Source organism: Pyrgilauda ruficollis, unplaced genomic scaffold, assembly GCF_017590135.1.
Source record: "Pyrgilauda ruficollis isolate IOZ18807 unplaced genomic scaffold, ASM1759013v1 scaffold32, whole genome shotgun sequence".
NCBI lineage: Eukaryota > Metazoa > Chordata > Aves > Passeriformes > Passeridae > Pyrgilauda > Pyrgilauda ruficollis.
In genome coordinates, this window is record NW_024524600.1 from 4,176,039 (window position 1) to 4,197,310 (window position 21,272).

The following is a 21,272-nucleotide window of genomic DNA, read 5'->3' on the forward strand; positions in this document are numbered from 1 at the left end:
ATAGTAAGTCACAAAATAGAGATGTTACATATAGAGAAAATATTAATATATAACCCAATTTTCTTAAGCCTTGATTTTGGACACTGACAAATTTGTATTTGTAGGTTATCAGGTAATACAAAGAAGTTGCTTCCAGAGTACAACTAAGAGTCTTGTTGCTATATTGGTAGGAGCAGCAAGAAATTTGAGGGGAAGGGCTAAAAAAATGTTATGTGAAATAAATGTAATTTCCTTACAACATATCTTTGTTTGACCTTCCAAAAATTCAGTTCAGCAAAATCATATCTTAAAGGTGTTTGAAGTGTGAGAAACTTCCTGGGCTCAGGTCTTCAGCTGAGGGTAGAAGCTGTACTACCTCCCACAGCCGCAGAATGCCACTGCCATTGGTCAGGGTCTAATAGCACTGGCTCTGCATTCTGAGTAGCTCCATCCCATTTGAGACAGTGGAAGCTAAAGGTAAGTTTTGGCACTTCTCTCTTAGCTGAATTTTTATCGCTGGAATACTAGTATGTGTTTTATTTTATCATGCTTAATACCGATTCAAAGCTCACAGATTGTGGAGACTATTTATTTTTCCCTGGTTATGTCTTAGTTCCTTCCTGTGAGAGGTGTACATAATCTTCATCAAAATATTTGATCTTACAGCTACTGCAGATGCCAATATTTCTACAGTGCATTCCAATATATTACATGAAAGGGAAATAAAGACATGCAAACCCTGCAAATTAGTGCAGATACTGTAGCCATAGGTAAACATTTTTTTTTCCATAGATATTTGCTGGTTTGTTCTCTATATATGCAAAAACTCATGCTTATCAAGCCTTATACCCTTTAAAAAATCTTTTCTTTTTAAGCGTTGTGACATGCAAACAATTATGCATATTGAACAATTTTTTATTTAAGAATTGTTTATTCAGAGGAAAAATTACACCGTATATGTTAGTACTACATTTTGGGTTGATAGATAACACCCTCTATAGCTGAATCATCTGAGATAAATGACATGGAAAGGAAAAGCAAGACCAAAACCAATTCTGTCAAAAATAGGCAGCAGAAAACATAAAGACCAAGAAAACCCGCTAATTCTAGCATACTTGCTTATTTCAGAGATTGATTGCATTTCTATTTTATTTTACTTTATTTTTTTAATAAAGCAGAATACTTTTAGTAATATTGGAAGCTAATAGTGAAAGGTGAAATTCATCTAAGCTTTCTCAAAGAGAAGAGCCAGTGACTCTAGCTTCTTCCAGCAGCAGCTGAACTCTTTCTGAATAAAGAAAATGAGAGAAAAATGAACGCCTTGTGTTACTGACTATCCCCAGAGGAATTTCATATCCTCATGCCTAAACCAACTTTATAAAGACCTCTTTTCATGAAGCTAAAATTCAGCTTGTTGCCCAGTACATATATTAAAAAAAAAGTCTCATGTATTTCTTGTACTTTATTATAAGTCGCTACAATTTTGAAATTAAATATTTAAGAGTGTGTATCACATAAGGAATACAGTTTATTAGACTTATGCATTACTCATTATCACTGGGCTTTTGGTGAAATTAATGTGAGCTGTAGATAAATAAAGATATAAGTAAAGAAGGCTGAATAGAGCCTTGTGTCAGGCACCTTATATGATAATAGTGAATGCATAATTTACAATGAAAAGGGAATGTATACACACTACTTCTCAAGCCTAGCATGAATTTTCTACTATTTTACAAAATTCTGGAAGTTTAAATAGGTGATAACTCAATTTTACAGAACTTTAAATGGGTGATAATTCAGTTTTACAATTCTATTTTCCAAGGAGAACAGGTGAATACACCACACCACAATTTCTCACTACTTTAAAAATGGTTTTGAATGAATGAAGGAATTCAGAGTACTGGCACTGCTGTCCACAGGGCAATGGAGAACACATATTAATTTTTATTTTGCTCCCAAGACCTTTGTGAAAGTATGGTCCAGATGTGCCACATCAAGTAAAATTATGTTCTGACAAAAAAACCAATGGGTGAAAAGTGTTTTGATTATGCTTATCCAGAGATGACAGAGTTTCTAATGTTTTCTAACAGATTGGTGGCTTTGTTTGTTTCTTTGATTCTGTTTAGTGTTTTTTATGATGGAGGAGAGATATAATATTACATTGTTATACATTCCAAAAGATTATTTATTGTGATAGAGATAAGTAATATAATGATTTAGCTTTTCTCTACTTTCTCAAAAGTTCATATCTAATTGCAATGAAAATAGGTGAAGTTAGATGAAAGGGTAAAAATATTATTCCCATTCTTTTTTACGCCAATAAAATTGCATAGGTCTTTTCTAAATTATATGACTATGAGTATGGCCCAAGCAGTATGAAGTATTCACAGCTCCAGGGACTCGTCATGAAGAAAACCAGATTAAACCACTGAGCCACGACAAATAAATATGAATTATTCATCAGAAGTATTGTGGGTTTTATATACAAGTACTGTATTTGTGACATTAAATTGTCATAGATTCCTTGTCAACACCGGAGTTCCTACCATCTGTCCATTTTCTTCTCTTTCAGAAAACAAAATGCAGACCTTTGTAAATGTTTTTCTGGGATTTTTTATCTTTGAGTCTGTTGGAGCTGCCCCTATCAGTGATACCATAATTTATGATTCTGAGTTCTATGACATACCACTTGGAGAGCTGCCTCACCCATTTGCCTATGATGAAAACAAGCAGTCTGACCAAGTAGAGGTAATTAGAACTTAATTTATTCTGTCTTTCCAAAATGCATAAATGCAGTAGTTACTGATCAGTTTTTCTTCACCATGAAAATACTTATGTGACAAATCTACTCATGTGGTTTCTGTTGCCTTTGCAATTCATTCACTTTTTCCCTAACCTACAAACACAGCCAAAATATATTTTAATTGTTTTGGGTTTTATTTGTGGTAATCTGTAAGAGTAGGTGAAAGGTACCATGCTTTCCTCAGGTCTCCATGGAATTACACAAATTCTGTTGGTTATCGTCATTGTAATTTACCTGTCTGGGTGATGCACAGAGGCAGTTGAGACAGAATTTCCAGCATTTCACATTAAATGAGATTGTAAAATGCTGTTTCCTTTGGTTTATGTTCACTACAAGTGTGTCAGGCTATAAATGCTAACGTTTTCTCTTGCTGTTAGGAAAGTGGCAGAAGGAAGAAAAAAGAATTGAATTGAATTTGAATTTAAACACAGGAAAGTAAGAAAAATTATTGAGAAAAACCTGTTGAAATTCTGATACAGTAAGAGCGGGTAAGATATGTCACCTGTAGAAGCAAGGGACTCCACTTGCTGGCTTAAATGCTTCCTTCCTCTTCTACAATCCTTTATTTCTTTACAGTTACTAAAAGGCTATTTTAATTTTTTTCTCATCCTGCTGATTAGACATTAGCACAACTTCCCTGAAGGTAATATAAGCACTCTCTAATTCAGGATTGTGTGTGATAGAGGTTGAGTGAAAAATATAACATTTTAATAATATGGTATTTTCATTTTTATACATAATATTTTAGTGCTTTTTCACATAACAATGCATAATTCATGAAAATACAATCCTTTGAAAGATTCATGATTACAGCAGGAGGGACAGGAGCTACTCTTTCATCAATGTGAGAGAGAAATTGGATAGCAGCTTTGAAATCAAAGGATAGAGACAATTTAAGAATTACTTATTCAAAACTTATTCTTCTGTATTTCAAAACATAAGAACTGAAGAGATAAAAATGATCTTAAAGTTAGCACTAAGATCAGAACCTTATAATTTGTAGAAATAAATTTTCAGTCTAAGAGGGATTGAGAAGAATTTTGCTGTAAAGAACTTACCTTGCCTTTGGCCTGTTTCCCTTGTGCCACTCTTGTGCTCTACTTGATTCTGTTTGAGCTCACTTTCCTGATAAAATCATTAGCAATTTTAGATGCTGTGCTCTATTTCACATTGATTAATAAACCACGGTTTCTGTCTCTTTGCTCTTAGAAATGAAGCCTTTATCATTCTTCCAGAAACTACTTCCTTCCCAGAAATGGGAGAAGTTATTTTGAATGTGGCTCATCACTGAGTTTTTCTCATTCAAACAACAGATTTCTTAGTAATGCGTTTAATGGTAGGTGGGATTCTCCTGTGCTGTGCTCTCTGTGAGGTCCTATAACACCAAAACATGGGGTGGCCCTTTCCAAGTTTCTGAGTGAAGGATAGACATATAGCAAGGCTTCAATGTTCTTTTCCAGCCAAAAGGAAATTCAGGGTGACTGATGTTGCATGCAGCAAGGAAAGATACGAGATCCCAACACGGATTGGTTTTTTTTTAGAAGGCATAGAATAGGCAGAGTCAGGGTAAACTGGTAAGCTTCTTTTCCAGAGCAGGATTATCTTCTATTACTGAGCTCTTCAGAGAGCCTTTTTAAAATTCATCAGGTGAAGTTTGTCCAACAGAGCAGTTGAACAGAGTTTTGTTTTGCATATGGATGGACCTCCCTGTGAGAGCCTTTTTTTCGCAGATGTTTAGCCAAAATCTTTTTTTTTTTGCTTACATTCCTAATACCGCGTACCACCCAAGAGAATCCTAAGCATTCATAGTTCCCCATATCCCAGGAGATATGAGTGGTCAGTGCTGTAGAAATCAAGCAAATTTTATAGACATGTCAGTGTACTATTTGATAGGGCATGTCAGTCTTGCAAATTATATTTTAAACACAGATATTACTGATGTCACCCAAGTTTTAAGCAGAATACATTTGATTTCTTGATTGTGGTTATGAATTTACTGCTTAAAATCTTGTTATCATAATGATATGAACAACACAAGTTGATTTATGTTTAAAATTCAATATTTATTCAAGGTCGCAGGTTAGTTTTTATTATGCATAGTTTGCATGATGAGCAATACCACAGAGACCCAGACAAACAGCAGGCCTTCAACAGATCTAGCCTGTGTGAAGTAACTCTTTAAGACTTGAATTTCCATTTGGAGAGCTCTGAATCATGTATTCAGGCTTTTGAAACAGTGGAGAAAAACTTAAGCATTTTCTGTTGTTGTTTCTTGAATTTAAGATTTGAAAATTCAGTTATGTGCAAATAGAAGCCATTCTGTTTAATCCATTTTTAGACTCATTGGCAAAAATGCAAACTTTAGCAAGGTTGTGTATTCAACTGATTAGCAGAAGGTCCAGGAAACTGGCAAGTTCTAGTACTTCAGATGTATCCAGATGCTACTGCTGTTAATTTCAACGTGAATTGAAGAAGAAATTAACCTGTGCACCTCAAGGAGTTAAACTAAAGCACCTGTGTCAGCATGTCCTTTTCTAGACTATTAGGTACTGTAATCACCCAGTTGATGTGTAATCATCAAAGTGTGGAAAGACCTGAAGATAATTAGAAAGGGATTCTTTCCACTCATTCTATCTGGTTAAAATTAGGCTTGGCATCCCAATACCATGCTCCAAGACAAGTATGACTCATTCTCTTGGGATATCTGTTGAGGTGGGTTGATCTTAGCTGGCTACCAAGGTGATCATCCAAATGCTTTCTCACTCCCCCTTCTCAGACAGACAGGGAAAGAAATTAAGGTTAAAAACTTGTGAGTTGATATATAGGCAGTTTAATGAAGAAAAACAAAGGTTGTGTGCAGAAGCAAAGGGAAACAACAGATTTATTCTCTACTTCCCGTCAGCAGGTGAGGGCCAAACACTTCCAGGGAAGTAGGACTTGAGTACGTGTAGCAGGTGCTCCTGACAACAAACACCTTAATAATAAGGGCCACTCCCAACCCTCACTGCCTCCTTTCTCTCAGCTCTTTTTGCTGACCAGATGCCATATCGAATATCCCTTTGCTCAGCTTGGGTCACCTGTCCTGGTTCTATCCCCTCCTGAGATCGTGACCACCCCTGCCCTACTGGTGAGAGGGGAATGTTGGAGAGATAGCCTTAGTGCTGTGCCAGCACTGCTCAGCTGAGCACTGGTGTATTATCAACACCTTTTCAGCTGAAAAGACAAAGCACAGCACTGAGGAATACCATGGGGAAAGTTTATTCCATCCCAGCCGCACCCTATCTTCCTCAAATAACTTTTGATGAACCTTAGTCATCTGTTTCAGCTTAGCATGAGAATTTCATCTTAATACAGTTAAGTAAGAGTGACTGAGTCCAAGTTCATGACTTTGCTAATTCTCATACTCTGGAAGTATTGTTTCTTGTGTAGAGTGTATGTGTGTATATACACACACATTTCATTGTATTGATTGATTGATTGAAAACATTTTTCTGAAAACATTTATAGATAATGGCTCTTGATATTCTTCACTTGAAGTCTATTTTTGTCATAGATTCTGGAATAATCTTAAGTTGGGAAAGATTGTGTAATGTATACGTGGAATACTTTTATTTCATGCAAATATTTCCATGGGGAAAGTAATTTTAGATGTGAATTACTTGTGAGAATTGCATTGAATCCTCAATCAAAGCCATGTATTGTCACATATTAGGTGACATTATAGATTATAAAATCTATGGTGTCCAAGATCCCAGGTTAGTGAGACACAGAAGACCTGGCTAATGCTTTGCATCCAAATGGAAATTATTACAGGAAAAATTTTAAGTAATATACCACTCAGAAATAAAATGTGCATAGAGACATTAAGATAGCAGTATCAAGTCTTTCACAGATAATGGCTGAAAAAAGGCAGTGTAAAAGAAAAGCCTATTATGAAGGAAAGAATTCCAAGGTCCTCAAGGAGAAAGATACAGCAAAGAAATGTCACTGTAAGTGTACAAGCTTTGTGTTGGATTTATCTTCTGAAACAGACAGTAACAGTATAAACATGAGCTGATGTATTTCCCCTTTTCTTTACAGTTCATTAGTGTTTTGAATTAATATTTATATCATGATAGGGTCCAGAGGCCACAGTCAAGACTGGGTCTCCCAACTGCTCAGAAAGCATATAAAAAGAGAGATTTCCTTCTTTAAAATTAATAGAATCAAGCCAGACTCTCAAAGGAATTATTGTGTGAGCTTCTCACTTTTTCCCTCTTTGAAACTACAACTTTGTTTGGAAAATGTGTGAGAAAAACAAATTATGGAGAGAGATTCTTATGTACATCAGCTACTAATGCCTAATAAAATGGCACTGCAATTTTATCACAGTGTCTGCTAAATATAATCAGTCACTTTTTCTTTAGGTAGGAAAAACTAAGTTAGGAAAATAAGAAGCAAAAATCTAGGAGCATCAGAAAAATATTTTCATTGCTAAGATAAGCTATCAGTGAGGCTGAAAATTTAAGGAGCAATTAATTAAGAATGGTTTGCCTAGCACTGAATAAGCAGAAAAGCAAGGGAGGTAAATACAGGTTGGTCTGGGTCTGTTACACAAAAGAGGCGAGCTGTAAAATATGATCCTCAAAATATTCAGAAAGAAACACAGTGAAAGGTTAATATTTGATGCATTTTGATTAGCATTAGTTGATAGCTTGTTGAATTTGAATCAAACCAGCATTAGGTCATTTTGGTGCCTGCACAAAGCTCAGAACTTGAGTTCCACACACACATTTGCTCATGTCTGTGTGCATACACCAAACTGTCTCTCCTGTTGGCATAACACACACCAAGATGAGCCATCCTTGAGCAAGAACTCACTCTTGCCATTCTGCAGGGTTGAGAGAGGCTTACACTGCTGCACCTGTCTTTGTGGTTGGTATCTGATTAAGTAAGAGCCTTCAAAATGGATATTCAATGACTTTTCAGAATATCATATCAATTTTGAAAAAACCCTATTAATTGGTACAAGTAATGTACAAGTCAGATGGCCACATAGCTGATCAGAGAATCAAACATCATTTGAAGCTTTATCCTCGAATAGGAATTTTTCTAGTTTTTCAGAAAGGTTTTGACTACAGCTTGTTATTCACTTGTCTGCAGTGACTAACAATTCTATTTCTTTTTAAGATAGAACAATAGGAGAGGTCTTTAAATGGAAATTTTAAGAACAAGTTTAGGCCACTTTTGGATAGGAAAGCAAACCTCCCTGCTTGTGGCAAGGGGGTTGGAAATAGATGATTTTTATGGTCCCATCCAACCCAAACCATTCTGTGATTATATGAATAACTTCTACCATAATTAGACATTTTCTTGTAAGCCTTTGGTGGTTTCAAAACAGCTATGGGAGTAACCAGCTCCTTTTGATGGGTCAGTGTGTGGAACGACTGTTCCTTCAAGGTTAAAATGCCTCTTTTTAAGTTTTGAATTTTTATTTGTATATTAAATGTATTTTTTTGCAGTAAAAGAAACACTGAAACAGAACACACATCAGATTCTCCTGTGGATTTAAACTTATCACATGTAATACATGAGTTTTGATCCTAAAAGATGTAGACATAAAATAGACACATAAAAAAGACATAAAAATCTCCTGAGCCTCTCCTAGTCTTTTGTTTGTCTCGCCTCTTTTACTGTCAGTGGTGAGATATAGATAACTAAAGAGCCCACCCTAAAAGGAATTTCTGTAGCCAATGTCTGGAGCTGCTTTTCAGAAGTTTTGTCTCATTCTGTACTGACTGTGAAGCAATCCTAATATAAACTAAATGCCCAGCCTACGGATGGCAAGTTGCAAGTTGGATTTTACCAATTGCATTTTATCACTTACTCATGTGTTCTGATTTCTGCATTCTTGACTTTTGTAATTTCTTGGTCTGAAAGTGCCTCTGAATTGGCCAGCCACACTAAGAACTTTCATTAGAAAATGGGGTCACATTGGATAAATATAGGATGGGGGAAAAAGTAGGTACTCCAGGCAATCTTAGGAAAGATATCACTGTCCTTTGGTATGCTCTGGGACTAATCTGCACTGATATTCTCTAAATCTCTTGATTGATTCCAAAGACAGAGTAGGGTAACTATTAACTACATAGAGGGCTAAAGATAGGTGATGTGATACCCCTTCAGTTTTTTCTTATACAGTGTATTAAAACTGTCTTGGAAGGCAGATTATTATTTGAAGACTTGTAGATATTGGCTAGGAGAAACACACTTTACTGTATTTCTCTACAATGTTCTTCCAGATGAAATACAAGTCCACTCCCTGCCTAATTCCAGGCTACCCCTCCCTCCAAAAAACCTTATGGAAAATAATGCCATTAAGTGTTATACAATCATTTATGTTTCAACTTTTTTTTTTAATTAAAGTCCACTTGCCAAAAATAAATAAACATCTGGAAAATGAGAGATTATTCTGTACAGCATATAGTCCAACAAACATCTTTGTCTTGTTACAATCTCGCATGATTTATCAAACTTGTAAAAGATACAAAGCTGCATGGATCAGATGACCAATAATGGGAAACAGACTTTTACCTTTAGGTCACTGGTTCAAGTCCAAGTTATGTACAGCAAGAAAATACTGTTCATGCTCTGGGTCTGTTATGTAAAACATATATATCAATGAACTCCTACTCTGTTGCAAGTATAAAAATTGCAACATCATTAAGTTAACATCAATCATTTTTATTTTCTTATGACACTCACAACTGCAGAACACTGAATAGCTAAAGCTAACTATTTGGAACAGTTTCCCTAAACCCCAGACATAGTGCATTTGCAGGGAAACTGCTCGGAGACTCTCAACTGTGTATCTGCAAATCTAGGTAACATCCTAAGAAAGAGATAACAGTGTAGAAATGGAAGTACTAGAGGTTAACACATCTGCTTTGCTACCCAACATCTGCAGTGATTAATCAACTAAGAAGCCTCAGAAAGCATAAAATAAATGACAAATCCCAAGGTAGTAAGTTCCATAAAGCATGCCCCAAATATGCAGAGAGGTGGCAGTCAGTGTAGATGACCCAAACCCCATAACAAGTGAAAGGAAAATTATCTTTTGTCTGAAGCCTATTTACAAAGCCTATCTTGAAAATACTCTTCTATAGAATATTACTTTCAGTAGAACAAAAGTTGCCTATAAAGGCATTAACAGATCTTAAATCTCTGGATTTAATTCTGAAGTTCAGAAGAGGGATTCTTATCTGATTTTCACAAATCTGGTGAAGAAGTAGACAGCATGTGCAAGAACTTTAGAGCAGCACTAACCTGGGTCAATAAAAGTCTGGAATGTATCTCTCCCTCTAGGCTTCCTCCATTCGGAGAACAGCTGTCCCATTTCCTTTGTTCCCAAAGCCTTCTTTTGATTTGTCCCCAAGTCCATTCCTGGTTAAGCTGTCTACTGTCAATGTTGCAGATGGTAACATTGTGTATTTGTCTGCACAGAAGGACAAGGTACATCCTTACTCACATCAACTCAAGTTACTCAGTTCAGCTGAAGGTCATCCTGCTCATTTGATTACCTTGCATTTTGTGAGGTTATGACCTTGGTAACTGTATTGGGGCATTTTTATCTATAAACTCTAATTAGTAATAGCATCTGTGGCTTAGTAGAATACAACTAAAGAATATACAGAAAACCTAAAATGTTCTTAGTCAAAATCTGAGCCTGTGTGGTTCAGAGTGCTTACTGTTTTTTTATTGCTTTCATGTTCTCTATTTTCAGGAAAACTAATTGATATAAAATATTTGAGCCTATTGCCATTATATAACCTAAACCAAATTATTTATGTACAAAAAAATTTAGATTTTAGGTATTTACTTAGATGTTCTGAGGCAATCCAGGATCATAATGCTTAATACTGAAGTAATTATATACAGCTATGCTGCAAGACAGTCTATTATGAGAAGTGAAGTGGTTTTTCCCAAAATTTTCACAGGTCATAGAATTATAGAATTGTTTGTGTTGGAAAGGACCAAGATATTCTACTTCCAACCCCAATGCCATGGACAGGGACACTGAACTAGCACATGTTGCTCAAAGCCCCATCCACCCATCCAACCTTGCCTTGAACAAGGGAATCCATAATTTCTCTGTGCAACCATTTCCAATGCCTCAGCACCCTCACAGTAAAGAATTTAATAACATAAAAGTTTCAGCTTCAAGCCATTCTCCCTTGTCCTATCACTACATATCCTTCTAAAAAGTCTCCAGCTTTCTTGTAGGTCCCCTTTAGGCATGAAAAGCTACTTTTCTCTGGGCTGGACAACCCCAACTCTCTCAGCCTGTCTTCAGCTTCTCCTCAGGACTTGCTCCACACAGGCCCATGTCCTCCTTGTGCTGGAGACTCCAGTGCTGGATGCAGTACTGCAGGTGGGGTCTCACAAGAACATAGTAGAAGGGCACAATCACATCCCTTTAGCTGCTGGTTACATATATATATATATACACATACAGAGAGATGCAAATACAGCAAAGACTTGCCTATGCTTGGAATCCAGATGTTAGGTGTTTTAGTTCCTTTAACTTCTATAGTCTACATACAAAATCAAATTTTAAAAATTCTAACTGTTTGGCCAGTCAATTACTTTTTACCTGTCTTTTACAATTAGAATTTATGAACACTACTGTGATTGATTTTAATGACTGGTTCTTCATGAAGACAGCAAAGAAAGCAGTAGCTGTGGGATGGTGTCAAAAAAGGAGATGCTTGGTCAGGTGAAAGACTCAGGATTCAGTAGTTTTGTAGTGGTATTGTGCTAGAAAACTGCAGTGGATGAAAACTGAAGCAGAATTTTGGGCTTTGGTGCCTTTGCACTTGGAATGATGATACTGTGACAAAATTCCTGTATTTGGTTGTGTCTTAGAAAAAGATAAGGAGTGCTAACTGCAACACAGGGGTGCAGCACTCACAGGGTTAAATGCATTACCTGTTGCAGCCTGAATTGCTGCTAGTAAAGTTCAGGGTAAGGAATCAAAAAGGGCCTTTGCATGGTAACCACAGATGTTTTATTCAGCTGCCCGTAAGATGTTCAGGTCCCAGGTACACACATGGTGGGCCCAGGTTTCTCTCTAGCCGAGGTGAACCTGGTCTCGGGGCAGTACAAAGATGAGAACCAATCAGGGAATAGGGAAGGAGTGGCTCAGGGACATAGGAACAGACATAGGAAAAGGGGTAGCAGCCAACGGGGTCTTAACAGCTTTTTGGGGAAAATTCTTGTCCCCCTAACAGAGGGGATGCCCCCCAGGGTCTCCACAATTACCTACATTTTTAACAGCACCTCAGATATGAAAAACCCTGTAATGACACTAATTAATTGTGTTAGATTTAAAGAATAAAGAGTGCACTTTCAAAAGGGGCTCTGGCTCAGCAGAACAATGTTATTGCTCATGGGGAAATGAAGATACAGTGGGAAAGTAACTTGCAAAGATCACACAACTATGTCTGGGTGATTACAGAAAACAACTCTGCCTCTTTGCTAACACAGACCCCTCTGCAACAAGCCTGGCAAGTCTGCAATACTCTTTTTATGTGCAGTGATGTGAAACAAGAAAATTGCTACATCATAATTTTTATCCTGAATCATCACATAGGAAAATCAACAGAATGCATTTTTAGAATTAGGGATAACCTGACAAAATTTACTGTTTTGATTAGTTATGTTGAATGAAGGACAAAAAAAAAAAAAAAAAAAAAAAGTTTTCTAGTTCCATTCAAGGATCTTCCAAATTTTATAAGTGTTTTAAAACCAAGTTTTTATCCAATATTTTATCTATATCAATTTTTTCATACTACATAATACAGCTACTAATGAATGAAGTTAACCAGAGTCTTTAACATATTTGAAAGTTGTATGTGAAGTTGGAGATCAGAATTATTTAGTAATATTTTAAAATCATGTTAGTGTTCTAAGTAGAACCTGCACACCTACATTGGATTTGGATTTATGATGGTACTATTTACAATTTTATGGTAAATAACTTGCCCCCTTTTTCTTATTTCACAGCAAATTTTAATTTTTTACATACAGTTTGTCAATTTTTATCACAAATCTAATTTATCTTTAAATAAATATGGAAAAATAATTTGCTAGTATATTCTCAGTAATGAATTTTATGCATGTGTGCATACATTAAAAACACAAAACAGAGACAAAAAGTGAACATGTGTGTTGGGTTTTCATGAATTGTTTATATATCATCAGAATTCATTATAGCTCCTGGATAAAATGCAGCTCCAGCACTAAATCTCAGAAAACATGTGACCTCTAGTGGAAGAATATGAATAACTGGAAGAGAAACAGCTTCCAAGGGAAATAAACAGTAACAATTCCTTTTAATTTTTCCTAGACAGATATTGGGACAAAACTACATTCTGTACTTCAAGAGAGTTATTCTTCTGCACCATTGACAGAAGAAACTGAGGATGAAGCATCAACACCAAAATTAATTGATGGGTCTTCAGCACAGGGATCAGGGGTTCTTGGACCCCAGACTCAAGATGGTTAGTAGGAAAGAGAAATGTTTTTGTGTGTAGTGTTGATTTTGAGCAAGTCCATTTTATTTTCTTTTTTATTGAAAATGAAGTACAAGTTTCTGTATGTCTCTTACTGAAGAAAGATGCAACGTGCCTATCTTGAATTCTCCTCCAAAGTCAGATAGGTGCCTAGTCAAAAGGTTTCCATACTATTTCACTATGAAAACAACTGTGCCAGTTGTTCCAGAAGATTTGCCACTTGAAAATTTGCTGATGGTTGGAAATGCTACCAGTACTTGTATTTCTGTCTTAGATTTCAATATCATTATCAACTGTCTTTACTTATAATGATTTACTACATGTTTTTCATAAATGTGTTAATACAAAGAAAAATTAAAATGTTGAAGAATTTTTGACCATGAAAGCTATAAACTGAAAAACTTAAGGAAAGGGAGATACTTAGAACATTTTAGTGGAGACAATTTCCAGTTCTTCTGACTATCTATAGTGAAATAAGAGCTTAAATCTTGCTGGGGAATTAAAATTTGCAAAACATAATCTGTCCCTCTCCCACACAAATTTAGCACTGCTAATTTTTGGCATTTGTCAGAAGCGCCTCTAAATTATAGTAGGTCACTAAAGTTATCAGTTTCAGTGAGGGATCTTTGTGTTGTATGGTGATCAACATATAGTAACAGGAATATCCTACTTTCTACTATGCCCAACACTACAGCTGAGTTACATAGGAGAAAAATTAAATGGAAAAAAAAAAAAACCAAAACAAAACAAAACAACCCCAAACATAAAACCCAGAGTTCCTGCTTCCAAAATTGTGTATTCAGTGAAGTTAATAATTCATAGTCTTATTTTGGTACATACTACAAGTGAGCTTGACCAGGCAAAAATATACACCATCAAAACAAATAAAAATGGAATGAGAACTTCCAAGGAGATTCCAGAAAAAAAAAAAAAAAAAAAAAAAAAAAAAAAAAAAAAAAAAAAAAAAAAAGAAGGCCCACACTTTTTTTTTCAGTTTTGAAAATTAGAAGATATTACATGATATCCTGTAGATATTCTATAAGGTGAATTCTGTATCTGTCAACATTTTTGAGTACTGAATGCAAATCAAGTAGTACATCAACTAAAGAAATGCTCAAGACAGTAATGTATCAAATCAGATTTCTCTTATTTCTCTTTTGTCTTCATTTATTTCAGCAACTTATTTTCCTGTAAGATGTTGCTGCTATATTCAGTACCAGCTATGTTGCTGGTACTGAATAAAAGACTACAAAGCTCAGTACCATTAAGCCAAATGCATTTTTCTTGTTGATGTATTTTTGAATTCTTCCCCTACCTCTGGTTTTTTTTTTTTTTCAGTGTCCACCAGACACAGGTGAAAAATACCACTCCTCCAAGATCAAAAATAGGACAGGGTGAAACCCTTTCCCCATACTATAGTACTATGTCACAATATTATGAAATAATGTCAGCCATCCTTAACTCAATATTCATTCAGGCCTAGATTTGTCAGAATAGTTCAAAGTGTGAATAATTTTTTCCCTGTATCAGACCTACTCTCTGCATCCAATTTAATCTGTCCTGTGGAGAAAGTTAGGGAAAGCATAAAAAGATCCTTATCTCTTGGGAGATTGTATTCCTGGATGTCCAAGTAGCAATTATCACATAAAAATAAAAGAGTACTCTGGTTACTGATTCTTTAATCTTGCCTCAAAAAGCACCTCAATAATCTACAGGTAATTGGGGCAGATTAAGAAGGCACATCTCTCACATAGCCACATCTGACCTGGAGAAAAAACTAATCTTCAAGAAAAAATTTTCATATTCCTGAATTATCCTACTATTCTCTAAACAACAAGAGCAAACCAGCCCATCTGCTACAAGGAGGAGTAAAACATGAAACAGAAAAATATTTCTATGGGATTAAAAACTGAAAAACAGATATGCTGATTTATAATCATAATGTATACTCATAATATACTTATAAAAGATGTATCAAAAAGTCAGTGTCTCAAGTGTTACAATCCAGTTATTAAAATTGTTAGAGGAATGCCTCTGCCTGAATAAAGATGTAAATGAGACCATATGCCAAAGTCAATAGGATGGATTTTATTTATTAGTAAATGTGAGGGGGGGAGAGAGAGAGAGGTAGAAAGAAATATAAAATGGGGAGGAGAAAAAGAGGGTGTCAGAGAGACAGATGAGGTAGAAAAAAATCATTCATCAGCTATTATTCCTCCATCTAGATGGAAGCATACACCTGCTAGCTTAAGGGGAAATCAACTTCTGGCTGGTTGCTGTCACCAAGTAGTCTATTATAGTCTGAGAAACAATTTATTAGAACAAGTTAATTGTTCTAGGCACAGGAAGAAAAACAAGTTCATTTTAAAAAAGAATTTAATCACTTTAGTGTTGCAATTATATGATTTGGTGATCAAAGCAGAATGGGAAGTGAACTCTACCGTGGACAAAGACTGATCATTAGGTGCTTATGTGAGCTTTTCATTGTAGTAATTAATGCATGACTTTTATTCATGCCCTTTCTAACAAAGTGTTTTCTTTTAAATTCCTTGATAGGTCTTCCCACTTGCCTTTTGTGTACATGCCTAGGGACCACAGTCTACTGTGATGATCGTGAGCTTCATGCTGTTCCACCATTGCCTAAGAAAACCACATATTTCTATTCACGCTATAACAGAATCAAGAAGATCAGCAGAAATGACTTTGCTAACTTAAGTATGGATAGCAGTATTATTGAAATCAGCTTTAATTTTGGTTATTTCTGACTCATATCAACCAAATATATAGTGATATATTTTATATAATGTTTGATTATGGTAAATTTTATACATAAAAACACATGCATTTTGTTACTTTGGAGCATAAAAGTCCATAGATTAGATGCAGATTCTCTGTCAAACTTTTGAATTATTATAAATAACAATGATCAGTGATCTTTTACTTGCTCTTTACTTGATCTTTAATTGATCTTTAGAAAAGTAATAAAACTCCCCAAATATTCAATTTAATTTTGGGGGGTTTCTAATTGGAAAAAGGGCTTGAGTATATTTTATAAAGAAGTCAATATATCAAATTTCTTACATATAGGAAATGTGGAACAAGGTAGTAAAACATATGTTTATTTCCTTCAAGTGTAATTTTTCCAAAAGGTAATAATTTATAAGATTCCCAAAAGACACAGAAATCTTAAAACTCAACTTTGAAGTCTTTCACTGAAAGATGTATAAAGAATGACACAGGCAGGTTTTTGTTAAATTTCAGGAAATACATTCTTATAAGTCTGTTGTATCCTATTTCTCTGCCAGACCATTTAAAGAGGATTGATTTGACTGCAAACTTCATATCAGACATCCACAAGGATGCCTTCCGAAGATTGCCCCAACTTCAGGAGTTGGTGCTCCGTGACAATAGGATAAGACAACTCCCTGAGTTACCATCTACCTTAACATTCATTGATGTTAGTAAGAACAGGCTTGGTCGCAGAGGGATACCAAATGAGGCATTTAAAGTAAGTTTGGGTGTGATGGGAAAACATTTTCTTCCTCTCTCCAGAGGATGTGGTTAGAAGTGCAGCCTATTCTCACAAGAGAGATGCTCCAGTCCTCCAGTCATCTTTGTAGCCCTCAAATGGACCTGCTCAAGGAGCTCCATGCCTCTCTCTTGCCCTGAGGAGCCCAGAAGTGGGCACAGCACCCCCGATGTGCCCCACCAGGGCTGAGCAGAGGGGCAGGATCACCTCCCTTGACCTCCTGGCAATGCTCTTCCTAATGTACCCCAGGACTCCATTGGCTTTCTTGGCCACAAGGGCACTGGTGGCTTATGGACAGCTTGTTGCCCACCATGACCCCCAGATTCTTCCTTGCAGAGATGCTTTCCAGCAGATCGCCCCCCAGTCTGTACTGCTGGTTATTATTTACCAGGTGCAGGACCCTGCATTTGCCCTTGTTGGATTTCAGACAGTTCTTCTCATCCTATCTCTCCGGCCTGTTGGGGTCCTTCTGGAGCACTGCACATCCTTCTGCGGTATCAGCCACTGCTCCCAGCTTTGTGTCATCAGTGAATTTGCTGAGGAGGCATCTGTTCCTCCATCCAAGTCATTGATGAACATGTTAAACTATACTGGGCCCAACACTGAACCTTGAGGGACAGCATTATTGGCAGACCTCCCACTAGACTGTGCCATTGATTATTATATCGTTCTGGGATCTGCTGTTCAGTCAGTTCTCAATCCACTCTCCACTCTTCCACTCCACACTTCCTGAGTTTGCTGAGTATACTATGAGAGAAAGCATTGAAAGCCTTGCTGAAGTCAGGGTAGAAAATATTCAGTGTTTTCTCCTCATCCATTCTGGTAGTTGTTTCATTTTAGAAGGCAATCAGGTTGGTCAAGCATTATTTACCTTTAGTGAATCCATGCTAGCTGCTCCTGATCACCTTCTTATTATCCCTGGGGATGAAGATGGCCTCTGGAATGAGGTGCTCCATCTCCTTTCTAGGGATGGAAGTGAAGCTGACTGAATAGTAGTTCCCTAAATCCACCTTGCCCTTTTTGTAGATAGGGGTGACACTGGCTTACCTCCAGTCCTCAGGCACTTCTCCTGATCCCTGTGACCTTTCAAAGACCACTGTGAGCAGCCTAGCTGTAATGTCTGCCAGATTTGTCAGCACTCATTCCTTCAACAAGTCAAGGGAGAAAATTATTTACCTTTTGAAATGGAATGAGAAATGTATTTTTAACTCAGGCATTTCTTATACAATTATAATTTGCTTCAACACAATACGCTTCTGCAAAATTGACTAGCCTTGTCACAAAAGAAAGGAAACAACATCATCATTAAAATGACATCTTTAATAATTCTGTAGATATTTGAAAAACATTTTCCCCTTCATTTTAATCTGAACACCTAACCCTTATCAGCAACATTCTCAACCTATGCAAATCAGAGTTCATTCATGAATTTCTGTCTTTTCACCATATCATGCTGAAACAAAATGTTTTGCTACCCAGTGATGCTCATTGCAGTGATAGATTTCAAACTTACTTGCCAGAGATTTTCAAATATGTCTCTCATTTCCCTCTGTTTTCTTCCATTTTCCTCTAGAATCTGGATGAACTGCAGCATCTTTATATCACTGACAATAACTTGGATCACATTCCATTGCCACTCCCTGAAAGCCTACAAGCTCTTCATCTTCAGGTAGGCTACAAAAGAAATGGCTCTTTATATCATGCTGAAAGCATATGCACAACTCAGAAGGGCAAATATTTGTCTTGTAGTGCTTCTTCTTTTTATCCAAAAGTGTTCTTACTTGACTAAACAAGCTATGGGAAACATAAAATTAACTAGTGATTGCAGTTTTTTAGAGAAGTAAAATTGAGTTCAGCTAAGCATTAATTTTCAGAATTTGTAATACAATTTTTTTTACAAAAAAACCAAATATTTTTCAAAAATCAAATTCTAGAATTACTATGATCTAATAGTTTCATTTTGAATCCTTCCTTTTAACCTTTTCTAGCTCTGCTTCTTTCCCTCTATTTTCTCGTGTACCAGTTTACAGTTTTGTTTATCAGATGTTTTTACTTGCTTCATCATACAAAAAAACCCCTTTCAGTAAGCAATGTCATGTACCTCACATCATTTAACTTAGAACATTTAGTAAGTAAATTTATTGAAACTCTCTGCCTGCTAGCTGACTTCCTTTTCACCTGTATGTGCCTGTAAATTAAATATTCAGTGCTATGTCCTACAGAAAAAAGTTAGTGAGCAAGACTTTGTCCACACCAATTTTTCACTAGCAAAGGAATGGAGAAGGAAACAATTTTCAGCCCTCATTTTAGGTAATGAGCTTTTTAGTCCCAGTTTCCTGACAATGGACAAAGCATTCCTGGAATGCTTTATTCCAGCAATTCATTGTTAAGAATGGTTAGCTTCAAGAATGGAAGCTCAGTGAATGTAAGGCATGTAAGAACAATTTAAATCAAACGAATAAAACCAAAAGCATTCAATTTTGCTAGTATATATACAGGTGTGAGTTAAACTAATGTGAGAGGGCTGGGGGGAAAGAAATTGCCACAGATCAAATTACAGAGTTGTACCTTTGCAGGCTGAGGCGTATTAAGGTGTCAGGATGATAATTATGTTTCTGTGATTTTTGGACTGGCCTACCGTGGATCAAATTTGTCTTAATATGGCTCTTCACTATAATCTGGAAATGAGAATGTTCTATACTTCTACCAGGCTCTTCCTTCAACACTTGTCTTTGCTACATGGTTTGAGTCACTTAGTTTTGAAGTTTTGCATTGCCCAAGAAATTTTCCCCTGCTTGGAAGATTTCTCTGTTGATGACTTGCTGCCACAATCTGGGCTCTTGAGTTCAAGCAAGTCTCTCTCTAGACACTGAAAATACATCCATAAATGGTGTTACAGAGTAAAAAAAATAATTTTCAGGTAACTATTTTGATAGTTTCTTTCTTGTTTGCTTGTTTTCTTTTAGAACAACAACATTCAAGAGATGCATGAAGATACTTTCTGCAAAATGAGAGATTTTACTTATGTGCGTAGGGCACTTGAAGACATCAGACTGGATGGTAATCCCATCAACCTTAGCAAAACACCTTATGCTTACATGTGTCTACCCCGCTTGCCAGTTGGTAACCTCATCTAAGCTACTTTAACCTGGATGAATTTTTACAAACATCATTTATTCAGGAAATATTTCTGTTAATATTGGAATTTATTACTGAGATACTGAGAAGATTATGAAATGCTGAAAGACAAATCCCTTATCTACCCAACTGCAAGTTATTTAGCAAAATCAAGAAAAATACTTTACTACAAAAACAATGCAAATGCAAAATTTTTTGCTGAATTGTTCAAATCTAATGTATGAATTCTAAATTTAAATAATTTTACATATTAAAGTATAACTATCATATGGTAAATAACGAAATAAAAATAAAATTGTGTACACAATTGATTATTTATTGGGTTTTATTTTAAATAAATATTATTCTCTCGGAGACACATCTATTTTTCTACTTCTTTCCTTAAAGATCCCTTCATTTTGAAAAAGTACTAGCAATCTTCCAAAAAACATGTTTTCTTCAGAAAACAGAATCTTTCCTTCAGATTACCCTCCCATAATCTATCTATATTTTTGCAGCAATAATTTATCTTTGTAGTGCTGATGAGATTCTTGGTAAATCCTGTTAACTTAGCTATTTCTGCTGCTGGGTTCTGGAGCTGGGAAGCATACAGGATTACCTCAGCAGCACAATCCACTGACCAGTACAAATACTCCTTCAGCCACAGACTCAACTTAGGAGAACCACGAGAATCTCAACCATGTAATTACTTTAAGTTACAGGGAGTTGATGCTAAATGTCTATTTTCTAGTAAATATCTCACCTAAAAGTAAATACATGAAGGTATGTTCTGCAGAAAGGCTGAAGCTATCAGGGTTCAACAGGGAGACAAGTAATGACATTAAATCAAACTCATAATTGTGAGGATTAAGCCACATGTCTAAAAGACTTTCCCTTGATGCAATGAAACTGAAGTGGTAATGCAGTTTGAAAAAAGTTGTATATGCTTAGTCAATATGGCTATCCAGTAAGCACCTTTGATACCTCATTCAAAATTGATCACAGATAAGGGAGTGTTATAAGCTAAATGGGCTGCTGGAGAAATCTTTGATTGAGGAGATCCCCAAAATGACCAGGAGATAAAGAATGCCTGGCATGACTGCAGAACTTGCTATAATTAACATTATAAGCCAGAAAGCTTTCCAAAAAGTCTTTGTGGTTAATGAAAGCACCAATCTGCCACTTCTTACATGGAGTTTGGGATCACAAACTGTACCTGGGATAACATCTAGGGTCACCCTGATCAAGAAAAGACTGTGAACCTTCCTCTTTTTATTTTTTTTTTTAATTT

At 36.0% G+C, this 21,272-nt stretch overlaps 1 protein-coding gene across 1 annotated transcript; it reads left to right on the plus strand.

Annotated features, from left to right (window-relative positions):
* The first annotated feature begins 403 nt into the window (after positions 1 to 403).
* On the plus strand, positions 404 to 20,001 carry EPYC (epiphycan). The gene is made up of 7 exons (XM_041474385.1): positions 404 to 460; positions 2,552 to 2,727; positions 13,170 to 13,323; positions 15,892 to 16,050; positions 16,641 to 16,843; positions 18,438 to 18,533; positions 19,831 to 20,001. The coding sequence occupies exons 2-7, from the start codon at positions 2,560 to 2,562 to the stop codon at positions 19,999 to 20,001; spliced, it is 951 nt and encodes a 316-aa protein (XP_041330319.1). The 5' UTR covers positions 404 to 460; positions 2,552 to 2,559.
* Positions 20,002 to 21,272: the final 1,271 nt, after the last annotated feature.

Coding starts and splice junctions, on each gene's coding strand:
- EPYC (XM_041474385.1), top strand. CDS start 2,560: ATGCAGACCTTTGTAAATGTTTTTCTGGGATTTTTTATCTTTGAGTCT. Junction 13,324..15,891: donor TGGACCCCAGACTCAAGATG/GTTAGTAGGAAA, acceptor ATTCCTTGATAG/GTCTTCCCACTTGCCTTTTG. Junction 18,534..19,830: donor TACAAGCTCTTCATCTTCAG/GTAGGCTACAAA, acceptor GTTTTCTTTTAG/AACAACAACATTCAAGAGAT.